Raw genomic sequence first — 15869 nt, forward strand, 5'->3', positions numbered from 1 at the left:
TTTGCCTTGCACGCATTCCTGAATCTCACAGAAGCCTGCTCTTCTATAATCTATAACACAATGACTAAATCTGGTATTCCCCACTTCAGCTCTCCAGACTCTTCCAGGATAGTCACTTTCTCTCAGGGTCCTCTTATATTCCATCCACATCATTAAGTGCTCTGGCCTTTTGGTCAGAACAGAGTCCAGAATAGCCTCTCTCTCTGTTGCTCCCTGAATGACATTTTGTACTTGTGCTGTCCAATTTTTAAAGAATTTCATATACAGTATCATATATCTACATCATAATGAAAAATTAAATGTCATAAAGTAAGCCAAGAATTTACCAGATAGTTTGCTCCTAGAAGAGAATTTCATAACTTAAATCAGAAGTATCACTCATATGCTTTGTCTGGTGGGGCAATCTACACTACTGTATTTTTTCCCTTTACTCATACCCAAATACTCCCTCTGTTCTACATCTATCCTCAAGTGCATTCAAATCCATTCCTTCCTGACTTATGATGCTAGACTCTAATTTCTTCAATTAGACCCAATTCTTTTGATCAAAGATTCTTTGTTAAGAGTACAAACTGGAGCAATGAATTTGAAAATTGGCCCTTCCACTCATATGCTTAGTTACCAATGGGTCTTACACCTTAGGCAAACAGTCTAATCTCACTGGGTATCAATTTGCTTACTGCCCACAAACGATAAGGATTAAACACAGTTTATATAAAACACCCAGCTCTGACCTTGCAAATCCTAGGTTCAATAATTGTAAATTTCTTTCCCATCAGATTTTGCTAATAACGGTGAAATTACATCTACCATTTTAGATTAAAATTTGAACTTCACTGAACTGGATTTAAGATATCTAAGGCCATAAGTATTCTTCCTAATCTTCTTTCTTATTGCCATCTCCAAAAAAAAGTACTGAGCAATTTCTCTGTTAATATTCTTTCTATGCAACAGCTCTTGTCTTTGGGAGCTCAAATGCTTAAAACATTTTTAAGGAAGGTTTTTATGATCAAGTAATATAAAGCAATTTTTCTTCATCATGTATACTATCTATATGCTTATAGGACATTTGTGTTAACTGTTCCATCCTTACAAGTCTTACATATCTATGCTATGATTTTTTGGAGGAGAGGCAGCATGCCCTGTATGCTTTTTTATATCTCCGAAGCCTACCACAGTATTTTGCACACTGAGTAAACTGCTTAATAGCTTTGAGTCTATTTCTTCATTTTGATAAGAAGATATCTCTTTGACTAGTGACAAAAGGAGACAGAAGCAAGCAGAAAGAGAGGGGCCTCACTTTTACCAACAAAGAGCCAGGAGAGGAACACATCCTTTGGATCCAGGGTCCCTGCGCTGAGAACCTCCTAGACCCAGGGGAAGACTGATGCCAAGACATGTGGAGATTTCCAAGGAACCGAGAGCCCACAGTTGCTGAAAGGAGATAAGGACCTTCCCCAGAGCTGACGGAGAGAGAAAGCCTTCCCCTAGAGCCGGTGCCCTGATTTCGTATTTCTAGCCTCCTAAACCATGACATGCAATAAATTTCTGCTTGCTAAAACCACTTATGGCATTTCTGTTACAGCACCACTAGATAACTAAGAATTTCTTCCTTAACCCACTCAGTTGGACTAAGAGAATGGGGCCATCCAAAGCCAAGGGAGCAGAGTTGCCATCCCAGTGTGCCTGGAAGGTGGAGCTGAAGCCCAAGGCTGAGGGACCTCCACCCAGAATCCAGAGATCATGGCCACTGCCTAGATGGTCTCAGAGAACAGAGGATTATTTTCCAGCCTTGAGAGCTAATGTAAATTGTTCTGCTGGGTTTTTGACTTGCTTGGTGTCAGTTATTCCTTCTTTCCCTCCAATTTCTCCCATTTGTAACAACCTTGTGCCTGTTCTACCATTGAACTTTGGGAACAGGTAACTTGTGTTCTAGATTTCACAGGTTCACATATGAAGAGGATGTTTGCCCCAGGAAGGAATGTGGACTTAGAGTTGATTTAAGACTTTCGGGATGATATGATGAAGTAAAAGTGTTTTACATGTGGCAAGGACATGAATTTTGGGAGGCCAAAGGGTGGAATGTCATGGACTGAATTGCGTTCCCCAAAAACATGTGTCAACTTGGCAAGGCCATGATTCCCAGTATTGTGTGGCTGACCTCCATTTTGGGATCTGATTATCCTCCATTTTGTGATAAGTTATAAATTCTAGCCTCTATGCCTGTGGTTATGGTCCCATTTGAAGTGAGCTGTTTTGTTAATGAGGCAGGATTAGGTCATGTGAATGAGGATTAGGGTGGGATCAAACACCCTTACTCAGGTCACAGCCTTGATTAGACGTAAAGGGAGTCTCCCTGTAACCTTTTATCTTACAAGAGATAAAAAGAGAGAAAAGCAAGCAGAGAGGGACTTGACTACCACAAAGAAGAGCAGAGAACACAGCATGTCATTTAGACCTGGGACGCCTGCGCTGAAAACCTCCTGGACCCAGGGGAAGATTGATACCAAGATACATGGAGATCTCCAAGGAATGCCAGGCCCACAGATATTGAAAGTAGGCAAGGACATTCCCCCAGAGCTGATATAGAGATAACTAAGACAGGAATTCAGTTAGATAATCCCTAAAAATCCTTTCCTACCCTAATTCAACAAGAAGTTTGAAATAAATGATGTTTATGATTACTCTGGCCTCTAAAGATCCATAAAGATCTATAACTACTTATTCAGGTGTTTGCCTCTGCCATTAAACTATTAAAATATGCTTTGTACTCCATTGTATTCCCATACAGCCTACCAAAGGGTTGGAATACAGCAGGCATTCAATAAGTATTCACTGAATGAAAAAATATATATACACAGAGAGAGATACATATAAGGAGAGAAAGAGAGATTACATTAAAAACATATTGTGCCCTTTGGAAAATGCAGTGAGAAACAGGGATAATAACTACCTCACAGAGTTCTTATGAGGATTAGATTAAGTGCACATGAAACACCTAGTATGGTGTCTGGCCCATATTAGGTACTCAATCAACAGTAATAACTATTATTTTTCAAACTTCACTCTCATTCAATCCACGAACCTTAAAGTAACATTGTGAGATTATATATCAGCTTCCTAAAATAGAACCAAATAATTTTTTTTATCCTCAAATATATCCTAATTTATTCATGTAATATACTTTTTAGATTGACAAATGCTCACATTAGCATTTGCTTTTAATGGGCGATAGGCAAATTTTTTAATTCCCAATGTTTTCTGACAATCATCCATTACAAAGGAAATTATTCTCACTGTTTTAATTATTTAAAGTTATCAACCTTTTTTTTTTTTTGTATTCTTATTAAATATTATGTAGGTTTACAAAGCAATTTTTTAATCTTAAAAAATAAATAAACCACCGGGGGGGAAACTACAAGCTTCACTATTTATGCACATATTAACCCTTTAAAAATAATAGAACTTGAATATTATATAGTAAAAAGCCAGGTCTTAAAATAAATACTCCAACCTATAAATAAATGAAATATAAAGCTACATCTCATGAAGTACTTTATCATTATTTTACTATAAAGAAATTCATAGCATTTATACATTTGCTCCTTTGTAATAAATTAGAAAAGATTTTATGAAGTATAGATGAAAACATCCTGGAAAATACAATTTTTCTCTATTTTTCAAACTTCATATTTTAGAAGTTTAAATCCTAGAATTATAAACTCAGCATCAGGAAATTTTACACACAATCAGTACACCAGAGTTAAAGAAATAGCTGGTACCTGGGCTGCTCCTGTAATCATATTTGGGATGAAATCCTTATGGCCTGGAGCATCCATTAACGTAATAATTTTGGTTTTGGTTTCAAACTTTGTCATACCAACATCCATTGTTACTCCCCTTAAACAAAACATAAAGTGATTAGAATACCCTATATCATCAGTGTAATGGATTAAATATTTAATAATAAGTTAAATGACAATCTAAATTCTTATGTAACAATGGAAATTTTATTACATAGGCTATTATTTTGTATAGTTAAAGCTATCAATTAGAGCTGAAATTTCTGCCGCAATAGAATTACACCTGTATGGCTTTGAAACAAGGTTGTGGGTACAACAGTGTAATTAAAGGAAAAAAAATTTATTCTTGTATTTCCCTTTTTTTTTTTTTTAAGAAGTAGTGTAAAAAATTTTTTTAAAAGAAAGATATGTGCACATCTCTGTAGGAAGAAAAAAAATGCTGCAGATGAGAAAAGATTAAATGAAGAATGACTATCAGATGGCAGTTTTCCTCATCTTCTATGTCTATGTTTCATCAATTATAGATATAAATGTATAAAACTTTCATTTGCAAGGTTAGTCAGTATACTACCCATTTTTTTATTTTTTTAAAGGAGGAATCAAAGGAGGTGCTCAATGAAAAAAACTGAGGGAGGTTAACAGTAGTTTGCTTCACACTCCATTTTATCCTTCCTGGAGACCCATGCAGTAGATTGAGATTATAAAAAAGCTCTGGGAGGATCTAGAAGAGTACTGAGTCATTCTAAAAATAGAGCCCAGGAATTTAGGAGGGGAATTCAGGTGGACAATAAATTAGGTAATCATTCATGCTACTTTCCCCAGAATACTTCAGAGTAATGAATAACAACATTCCCTTTTAATACGAAGAGTCCCAATTACAATGACAGATGTTCGTCCTAGCAGTAAGGCATCTGTGGGTCTCCTTAGTCGAGCCATTCTAGTTCAATCTGAAACTGAGTCATTCAAATCTGACAAAGTGATGCTTAATTCTCTTTAATAATCCACAAATAATCTAGGATCCATGAGCACCTTAAGAACATTAATGAACCGAGACTTACACTGAAATTGTCCCAGACTGCTTTGACCAGAGTGCGCTCTTTTGACTCAACTCTGGTCTGTAACTATAACCCTCAGGATATGAAAATGTCACTTATTTTACTAATTTCTGTTTCTCAACATTTGCAGAACAGAGGATATATAAATAACACCTGTGTGATAAGCAACACTAATTATATTTTTGAAATGCTAATAAGGAATATTTGATGGTGAGTTAAAATTCCCAGTATGTATCTAAAAGCTTCTGCTATCAATAAAGGAATATTCTAAAACTACATTATGCTGAATGAACAGCAGCAAACATTAAAAGACCGTCAACCAGCAGATATACCATCAGAGACAGCTAAAATGACTGATAAGTCTAGGAATCAGAGACTGAAAGCTCACTTTCCAACTCAACTAACATATTAAGTAAACTTAAGCAAGTTTTCTAACTTAAATGATACTAGTCCCAATTTCTTTACCTACATACTAAATGATGCAAAGAAAACTAAAAAGCAAAATACCTTACAAAATTGCTTGCTAAGCTATAGGTGAAAATTATTCAGGCTGTTAATACTGATATCATATACAATTCCACTGATACGATAATACCCATATGCCTACGAGGAAGACCAGTTAATACAACTATTATTCAAATTTACACACCAACCACTAAGGCCAAAGATGAAGAAAAGTTGAAGATTTTTACCAACTTCTGCAGCCTGAACTTGATCGAGCATGCAATCAGGATGCATTGATAATTACTGGTGATTGGAATTCAATAGTTGGAAACAAAGAAGAAGTGTCAGCAGTTGGAAAATATGGCCTTGGTGATAGCAATGATGCCAGAGATCGCGTGACAGAATTTTGCAAGACCAACGACTTCTTCATTGCAAATATCTTTTTTCACCCACCACATAAACAGCAACTACACACATGGACCTCACCAGATGGGATATACAGGAATCAAATTGATTATGTCTTGGAAACAGACAATGGAAAAGCTCAATATCATCAGTCAGAACAAGCCAAGGGCTGGCTGCAGAACAGACCATCAATTGCTAAGTTCAAGTTGAAACTGAAGAAAATTAGAACAAGTCCATAAGAGCCAAAGTATGACTTTGAGTATATCCCACCTGAATTTAGAGATCAGCTCAAGGACAGATTTGACGCATTGAACACTAATGACTGAAGACCAGAGGAGTTGTGGAATGACATCAAGGACATCGTACATGAAGAAAGCGAAAGGTCACTAAAAAGACAGGAAAGACCAAAGTGGATGTCAGAAGAGACTCTGAAGCTTGCTCTTGAAAGTAGTAAAGCAAAAGGAAGAAATGATGAAGTAAAAGAACTGAACAGAAGATTTCAAAGGGCAGCTTGAGAAGACAAAGTATTATAATGACATGTGCAAAGAGCTGGAAATGGAAAACCAAAAGGGTAGAACATGCTTGGCATGTCTCAAGCTGAAAGAACTGAAGAAAAAATTCAGGCCTCAAGTTGCAAAGGTAAAGGATCCTATGGGGAAAATATTAAACGACTCAGGAAGCATCAAAAGAAGATGTAAGGAATACACAGAGTCATTATACCAAAAAGAATGGTCGATACCCAACCATTTCAAGAGGTACCATTTGATCAGGAATCGACAGTACTGAAGGAAGAAGTCCAAGCTGTACTGAGTATACTGGAGAAAAACAAGACTCCAGGAATTGACAGAATAATATCATTTGAGATGTTTCAACAAACGGATGCAGCACTGGAAGTGCTCACTCATCTATGCGAAGAAATTTGGAAGACAGCTACCTGGCCAACCAACTGGAAGCAAGGATGGTAAAACTATGTCTTACATACTTTGGACATGTCATGAGAGATCAGTCCCTGGAGAAGGACACCATGCTTGGTAAAGTACGGGGTCAATGAAAAAGAGAAAGACCCTCAATGAAATGGATTAACACAATGGCTGCAACAATGGGCTCAAGCATAACAATTGTAGGACCAGGCACTGTTTCGTTCTGTTGTACATAGGGATCGCTATGAGTCAGAATAGACTCAATGGCACCCAACAACAACATACAATTCCACTGTTTTTCAAAATTGGCAATGGTCCAACTAGTTCACCTCACTAGGTTGGAAAACAAGTTTGTGATACTAAAGAGGACACCTACAAGGGAGAGAAAATAAAAACTGTAATATAAATTCCTATTTACCAGAAGAGCTGAGGAATATTATGACCTGCTTTACTGAGAATTATCTTCTATGTTATAATGCAGACTATCCATGACTCCAAGAAAATAAACATACACATAAAAAGAAGTATGAAAATCCAAATACATTCTCTACTCATATACAGAATGAAGATATCAGGGATCATGTTTTAATTTCTTTGTTGACTTAGATGGATTTTCACAGGAGTTCACAGGACTTTAGAGTCATTATTTTGACACAGCTGATATACCTGCCATTTCTCTTAGTTTCTAAGGTGTCCTCTTTTCTGACAAAGGTGCCATTGGCTCCTCATCCCTAACAGCACTAACATCATATATGAACACATCTCCACTCTAAAAAGATTTCAAAAGAAACTATTCTTTGGTCGGAAATATGTCAGTAGCTGCATTCTACTGCCAGAATCCCCATAAAATTAGCATTGAACACAATAACAGAGGAGTTATGGACTGGGTTAAATCTATATCGAAGTGTTTAATGAGTTGTGTGTTAATTCTATCCCATAAAAACATAGTACAAAACGTATAAAGATGACTTAAATCAAAGTAATTTGGATTTCCTGATCATCTTTATTTCAGAGAGAGTTAACTTTTCTTTATAACCTGATATAAAATTAAGAGTCTTACTCATAATACTAAGTCAAAATCAAGAATGTGGTATGTACTTAGGAAAGGAATAAATTACCCTTCTTCCACAAATAATTAGCATAAGGTTTTTACTGCTTTTTTCTTTTGTGTAGCTCTAACATTCTTTTAAACTATTCTCACCAAATTTTGAAGATAAAATACATATATATAGAATGTTACAATGAAAAATATAACAAAAATTTTTCTGATAACTTAAGGTTTTTCCCAAAAATATTCAATCTCTAAAATATTTCATGGTGTGTTTCATATAAATTCAACACATATTACCTACTTATTTTAAAAGACTACATATCATTTCAAACTGGAAATTGTGAAACATAGTGACTACCTTTCCCTTTCTTCGCCAGTCTCATCCAAAACCCATGCATATGCAAATGAAGCTTTGCCAGCCTTTTTAGACTCTTGTTCATACTTATGCATAGTTCTTTTGTTTACATTACCCAGAAGATAAAGCATATGGCCCATCAGGGTACTCTTCCCAGCATCAACATGACCTAAGGAAAATTGAGTCAGAATTAATACTAGATACATTTTTCAGTTGCTGTTGATATTGAGGCATTACATGAATGTTTAATTCAATAGTTCATGTCAGTATCTAGAGTAATTAAATACCAATTTTTATCAAATACAGTGAAGACATCTCTAAATTGAGAATAAAAGACCATGTCTCTTAAAGAGCAGAAAAAACTCCCTTGCTTTTTGGAAATTAAAAATTGTCAACAAGACAGGACATTTTCAAAATATTCACAAAATGAAAGTGCCATAACAGAGTCTAATGACCTGCTTGGTAACTGGGCAGTGTTTTACCCCAGGGAGATTTGGAAGGATGACTAGAGAGCATTATGATGCAATGCCTCCTTGGTCCACGTCAATTACACTCAGACAGAAACTCAGAGTGGAATGAGAGTTTCCTTGCGGCCATTAGAAAGTATGTCAGGCCTAACACAGAGCTGACTGACAACGCTGAGCAACAAAGGGCATTACCAATGACCACCAAGTTGAGGAGTTGCTTCCCCCCCTGCCTCTTCTCCAGTTCTGCTTTCACATCTATCTGCTGCTTCAGCTTGCTAGACTTTTTCACTGGAGTTGGTGTTGAACTCTGCTCTTCAGATGCCTGAACGGTGTGGGATAGAAGAGCTGACTTAGAAACACTTTCAAGAACATCAGAAGAAGCAATGCTGGTATCTTCACTGGGAGGTCCTTTTTGAGGTGTGTGGAAACTATGACCATTTTCTTCCGCAGTCAGTCTACAGAAAGTAGAAATAGGAAAAAAATGTTTTAAACATCTCAAATGAACTCTTAAATGTTAGAAAGGCAGAGAAGTTGTTTCTTCAAATTCCTTTACACTCCAAACCAAAAGTGATCTCTGATAAATGACTACTGTCTGTTAAGGTGGAAATGATAAGTAACTACACCCAAACCACACAAATACAGACGTGGAAGATCCCAGGAGAAAAACAGTCTACCAAAAATTAAGATAAGAAGAAAATACCCCGTAAAATAACTGAAATTTAAAGTCTAAGCCTATCTCCTTGGCTATGTAATTCCATCATAAACAGATGGCAAAAAGGAGATATTTTGTGAAAATTTGCACCAAATGTGTTCCTAGAAATAAATTAGTATTAAAAAATTGTTTTTCTCCTAACTCATTCATCCAACAGGACAGAGACTTACGGTATTTATTTCTTTTTTGCAAACACTATTCTTAAAGGACACAGCTCTGAATGTCTATATTTTCTTAACACTTTTGGAAGAAGAGTTTTAATTCATTAATTCAACAAATACTTGATTTCCTAAAAAATACAACTTATACTAGGCACTGGATGTTGAGAAGAGAAGAAGATATAAAAAATAAGAACGTCCTCTACCACTTCCAGAAAAGCCTACAATCTAGTGAGGGACTCAGATATGTAAACTAGAAGCAAGGCCATCTAGTTTAATTTATTCTCTCTCTGACAGTGAAGATACTTCCAAAAGTTAAACATTAATCTTAGTTTTTCGATAGCTCTCTGAATACTCCCCATAGAAATTAGTACTAGTGTTTCTCCACCAAAAAAAAAAAAAAAAACCAAACCCGTTGCCATCAAGTCAATTCCACCTCATAGCGACCCTGTAGGACAGAGTAGAATTGCTCCATAGGGTTTCCAAGGAGTGAGCGGCTGGTGGATTCAAACTGCCAATCTTTTGGTTAGCAGCTGAGCTCTTAACCAACTGTGCCACCAAGGAGACCTACAAAGAATGCCATCTAATTAATCAGTCTACCATATGACTCACAGCTATGGATAACATAGCTCTGGATAAACAGAATTAGGAAAAAGAGTAGGTTAAATTGCAAGTAAGTGAGAAAAAAGCTAATTATATTCAACTCAATGTGGAGTTGGCAGAGAAGAACTACATACACGAAACAATTTGCAATAACCACTTAAGACTGTGGCATAGTGGAAATGTGCAAGAGTAGTACATCTATTGTCTTCTTTCCCACTATATCCAAAAACAGATTAGTATTTCCCTCTCAGGACATTTTATACGCTCAACACTGGCCATTCATTCTAAGCTTCAGAAAGAGTTACACTAGTTATATTTGCAACTTAATTAAAAACCTCATATCCATTCCCATTTTATCCTGTTTTTGCAAATCTCTATTAATAAATTTAGGTATTTATTTTTTAAAACTGCATAAACACATTAGTTCCATCTTGAACTAATTAGGAGAAAAATTAATACATAGAAAATGTTTCTGTTCTTTAAAGAATTCCAACAGGCAAATTAAGTGAAATCAAATTTAGACTAACATGTACAAACGTTTATGAGAAACACCACGGCTACCTGACAAATCTGCACTTAGAGGTGTAAAAGAAACTACAAATTACAATAAACGTTTTCTATCAGAATGACTAGACATAGGCTCTGGTTCTGATTCACCCTGGGAGAAATCAAATATTTTTTGGTTTTGGTCACAGAATCTTTTCTCCAGTGGAATGTTTATGTTAAATCCAATATGGAAAACAGATAAAGCAGACTTGTCATGGTTGACAGAGTAGGTAGGAGTATGGCTCTCAGCTCACCCACCAATCCAGACAGCCCCCAGAGGTGCTACTCAAGACAGCAAGTTCTTCACAAAATATAGGTCTGACTTGGTCATTTCACTTACAATTCAATAACGTAAAAGGTTTTCTCATTTTCATGGTAACATTCCCTTTGAAGTAAATCTTAGGTAAAGTGCAAATTAATTCACAAAAATTATACAGTGTTCGAGGGAAGTGACCACAGTACACCCACTGCTCACTTATTGTTTATCTCATTATCTGACATTTTGCATTTACAATAGTAAAAAATCTACTGTCCAACTATTTTGTACATTAACATACATCTGGCAGTAACAAATGCTGAGGTGAGAGGTGAGAGTAACGCTGGCTGTGATGGTTAATGTTACGTGTCAACTTGGCTGGGCTGTGACTCTCAGTGTTTTCGCAGTTATGTAATGATGTAATTTGATAGTTACGTATGATGTGATCTGGCAGGTACATAATGATGTTGTCGTCCTCCATTTTGTGATCTGATCATCCTTCATTTTCATATAATGCCAATTTTCACATAACGACCTAGTCTTTGGACCCTAACCATGTCGATAAGCGAGGCGTGGGTATAATTAGAAAAGTATCCTAGGTAAGTCTGCACTTAGCAAACACTTTTGTATATTATGAAATAAAAGTCATTATTTTAAGATTTTTAAAAATCTCTAAAACGAGGTCCAAAAATGGCCATTCTCGGTTCAGGGCTATAATTACTGATTGTTATGAATGAAAGAATAAGCTGATTGTTTTTTCGGATGCCTTCTGATAAAATTTTATAACCTTATCAAATATTTTAAAAAGACTAGCTTCATTAAAAACAAACAAAAAATCTTTCCAGAAGTGGGAATGTTTCTTCATGAAACTAGAGGCTTAGGCTTTTTTTGGAGTTATTTAAATGATACCCGGAAGCTAATAATTTAGGTTTAAAAGGTTAAATGCAGAGTATTTGTTCACTATGCAATGGCCTATCCATTTTGACTAACATGCATCTTCAGAGTGGTATTTAATATTTTCAATATTAGTGTAGAAAAAGTTTGCTGAATCCATAATTACAGACCTTTCACATTCTGAGGACTTCTCCCAAAAGGCCACAGCAAAATACTGACTCACAAGCTGTGTTTTTACTTTTAAATTATTTCTAACTTTATTTTAAAATAAAAGTATTTCCTCAAAGACACTGATCGGTAAATATTTAAAGACTACTCTGAGAGGAATACAATGATGGACATAAATGATTTCTTGTCCTCATGAAGCATGTAGTCTAATAAAATTCTAGAAGGCCTGCACTATACTTGTAAAGTACATAGTTGGGTTTTCAAGAATTATTTATTTGTATTTATTATTTATTTGTATTTCTTGATCATTTATTACAAACTATTTTTAGAATTATTCACAGAGGACTATGCATTTATTTCTAATACACTAATTTGGGCTTATTTACATGTTTAATAAGGCTTCTGAAACTTTTGCAGTAAGATCATAAATCCTTAGAATAAAGAATCATGTACTTTATTTGTTTTTCTCTCTCAATGTAAATAATCCTATAATAGGATAAAATGACAGGAGAGACTAAGAATAAAAAATGCACCTATCCTTATGACAATTCAATCTCAATTCACAAAAAGGATATACATTAAGCTTTTTGTAATTGAATCAGAATTCAAAATTATTTCAATGGGCTGAACTTATTCAAGATAAAAACTAACTTTTGCATTCATCCAATCATTCAATTAATGTACACTAAATGTCCACTATGTTGTAGATATAGAGTCCTTATCCTCATTAATTTGAAATCTAGTGGATAGTCTTTCATTTATAAAATCCAAGAGTTGAACTAGGTGGTCATTGAAGTTCTTCCTAAACAAGACTCATGACACTTTTACTAATTTAGATAGAAGAAAATACGGGATTTAGATAGAAGAAAGTATAGGAGAAAAAGTAACTCTGCTAAGCTTATAAAAAAAAAAAAAAAAAAGCTTATACTTCTTGAAAATTAAAAAACAAAAACAAACCTTCATTGCTCATTTTGATAACAGTGTTCTACTCTATCTTACTGGCAGTTAAAATATATAAAGCTTATAGGGAACAGATTTTGGAAGTGACTGAAAAATCTGAAAATCTTAAAGAGGTTAAAAAGTAATGTTTTCAATTGTGCCTTTAAGCCTTAAGTAACCCACTTGCACTTGTCCATTAAAAACTCTTGGAATTTTTTTAGAAACTGCAGTTATGAAAAAAAATAAGTACTACTAAATGTATAATTTATTATAATTTTTCACTAGATGTCTGAAATTCTAGGTATTATTTTTTATGTCTGTTACAACAATCCATTTTATTCAATATGAAAATGTGAAGAAATTTAAAGATAGCATTTTAATTATAAAAAAGAAAATTTTTTTTAATAATTCCATGATTCAGTGACAGTAATTCCCAAACACCATTTACATATACCACTTAGAGCCATAAAAACTTAGTGCGGGATTTCATAAAATAATGTTTGTTTTTTATGTTATGCTATTTATTCCACGTGAGGAAACTGACAGTGATATAAATTCAGTGATATACACAACTAAGGCTAGCATCAGGCTTAATTTCTCTAATTCCCTGGCAGCATAGTGGCTGCTAACCATAAAGGTCAGAACTACAGCTGCTAACCATAAAGGTCAGCAGTTCAAATCTACCAGGTGCTCCTTGGAAACCCTATGGGGCAGTTCTACTCTGTCCCACAGGGTCACTAGGAGTCAAAATCAACTTGATAGCAACAGGTTTGGTTTTTTGGTTTTTCTTCTCTCTTTGTACTATGTCATACTGAGGACGTATGGTAGGTATTTCAATGGTAATGATATATAAAACTGAAACACATCTGTCTTTTACAAGCAATAGGAGACAATATTGATTTCAAAAAATTAGAGTTTTAAAATCTTACCCAGGTACTTCAAATCCCATAGTTTGCTTCTTTCCAGATACAGTCATTTTAGCAACTTTTGGCACAATTTCAGAATCACTTCGAGATGACTGAGAATCTACTGATTTTCCTAATTAAGAAGTAAAACATAAAAGGCTAATTAAGTACAGTGAATTTCTAGAAATATATGTATTACCTATTATGTCATATAACTATAGATATGATAATTAAGTTTCATAGAATTCACGCCTTTACAAAAACATTTAGTAAAATATTAAAATACTGTAAGAAATTCTCCTATCACCCTCTTCTGGGAAATCCCCTATTGTCTGGACTCTCCTATGCTCAATCTCCTTCAAATCTCTTCCTAATTTTGAACTGACTGTTCAGTTTCAGTATTAAGAGATCACAAGGTGGTTTCTGCACTGAGCCTTGTCCTGACATTATACCTAGACCCTACACCTCCCTCTCTTACCACGCCCTTTCACAATACTAAAATTATTTGGTCAGTTAGCAGATGGCTAAACTATTTTTAATCTTGTGATACCTGCAAACTGATGAGCAAGTTGAGTATCTGCTCAATTGTGCTAGAACAATGCATACTAATTTACTTGTATACAGTCTTAGACTTCATATTTGATATCTAGAAAGAATATGGGGAAAGAAATCAATGTTGGAAAAGTGAATTGAGAACACAGCGGAGGAGTAAATTACCAGCTAGCTCCCAGTAAGACTCTTATGCATTTGATCCTTTAAAAAATATATATTTACATATAATTGTGCATATATATATATATAAAATTCATGACTTCCTTAACATGTATCTTCATAATTTGTAATAAGAACACCATCAGGATTGTGACTACTTAACTCTATGGAAACGTCATGCACCATATAGACACAAAATTTACTGAAAAAAAAAAGAAAAGATAAATTAATGTATCAATTCATTCAGTGATTGTTGTTTGCCTACTATATGCCAGGCACTGTACTGGAAATCTAATGGTGAGCAAAGACAGACATAATTTTTACACTCAAAGAGCTTTTAGCCTAGTGGAGAACATCTATTAAATGATCACAAACATAAATGCAAAATTGAAACTATTATTAGTGTTACAAAAAATTCACATACGGTACCATCAGATTTGATGATGGGGTACATGAATTAGTCAGAGCTTCCCTAGGAAAGTGAGAAATGAGCTAAAATGCAAACACTGAGTAGGAATTAACTAGCAAAGAAAGGAAGAGCATACTAAATAGAGTGCAGCTAGTGTAATGGCCCTGCTGTCAAAGGAAGCATGGTGCTTCAGGAGTGACAACGGAGGTGGGAGGGAGCATGAGGAGTGAGGTGAAGCTGGAGAGATGGGCAGTGGCCAGACAGAGCAGAACCTTTAGGTCATGTCAAAGATTCTTATATTTGTTCTAACAGTAAGTGAAAGGCACCAAAATGATGTAAGCAAATGGGGAAAGGGGGAAAGACAAAGGAGAGAATAAAGTGACAACATCTGAAAATGGCCCGTTTGGAGATAGGGAAAATCATGAGATTGGGACACATTACAAATTTATCCCCTTTGCAACTTCCAAGAGGAAATGTCAAGTAAGCATTGAACATATTGGTCTGGAGCTAAAAGAAGAGGTCTGAGGTGGAGCACATATTTGTGATTTATCAGTATTCGAAGCCATAAACATTTGGAGATCACTAAGGGAGAGAACAGAGTTAGAAAAGAAGTCTTAAGACATGGCTTTGGGAGAACTCCAACATTTAATCTCAAGATTAAGAGGAAGATGAGCCAGCAAAGAGGTGAAGAAGGAGACCCAGGAGAGGATGATGCCAAGAAAGGAGTTGGGCATTACCAAGGTCTGAGGCTGCCGTGAAGTCAAATGAGATGAGGACTGAAAACATTCACTGCAGACATGATCGCTTCAGATAAAAGTCATTGGTGGAGTCACCAAGAGCCATGTGAGAGAAGTGAGGAATGTAAATACCAGAATGCATTAAAGAGTGTAAGGAAGGTGAGGAAACAGAGACAAAAAGTACAAATTCACAACTTTATTTGCAACTTCAAAATCCAAAAGCAAAACCTGGTCTGCACTAATATGAGGCTACATACAGCCCTTACTTACCCACTTAAAGTGGACAGTTACACATTTTAGTGCAGAAATAACAATTTTGTTTTGTAATCAA

The 15869-nt window shown here is 35.3% G+C and overlaps 1 protein-coding gene across 5 annotated transcripts in view; it reads right to left on the minus strand.

The window, feature by feature from the left end:
- HBS1L (HBS1 like translational GTPase) overlaps nucleotides 1-15869 on the minus strand; it is a 97406-nt gene that overhangs the window by 27935 nt on the left and 53602 nt on the right. For all 5 annotated transcript variants that reach the window (XR_010322940.1, XM_003404052.4, XM_064291080.1 and 2 more), the window contains 4 exons: nucleotides 13706-13814; nucleotides 8693-8955; nucleotides 8037-8202; nucleotides 3783-3900 (listed from right to left, as the gene is read on the minus strand). Coding sequence is in view for 4 of the 5 variants with exons in the window: in XM_003404052.4 (XP_003404100.3) it covers nucleotides 3783-3900; nucleotides 8037-8202; nucleotides 8693-8955; nucleotides 13706-13814 (656 nt within the window). In the remaining variant the exon portion in view is untranslated. The remainder of the gene's footprint in view (nucleotides 1-3782; nucleotides 3901-8036; nucleotides 8203-8692; nucleotides 8956-13705; nucleotides 13815-15869) is intronic.

Source organism: Loxodonta africana, chromosome 1 (assembly GCF_030014295.1).
Source record: "Loxodonta africana isolate mLoxAfr1 chromosome 1, mLoxAfr1.hap2, whole genome shotgun sequence".
Taxonomy (NCBI): domain Eukaryota; kingdom Metazoa; phylum Chordata; class Mammalia; order Proboscidea; family Elephantidae; genus Loxodonta; species Loxodonta africana.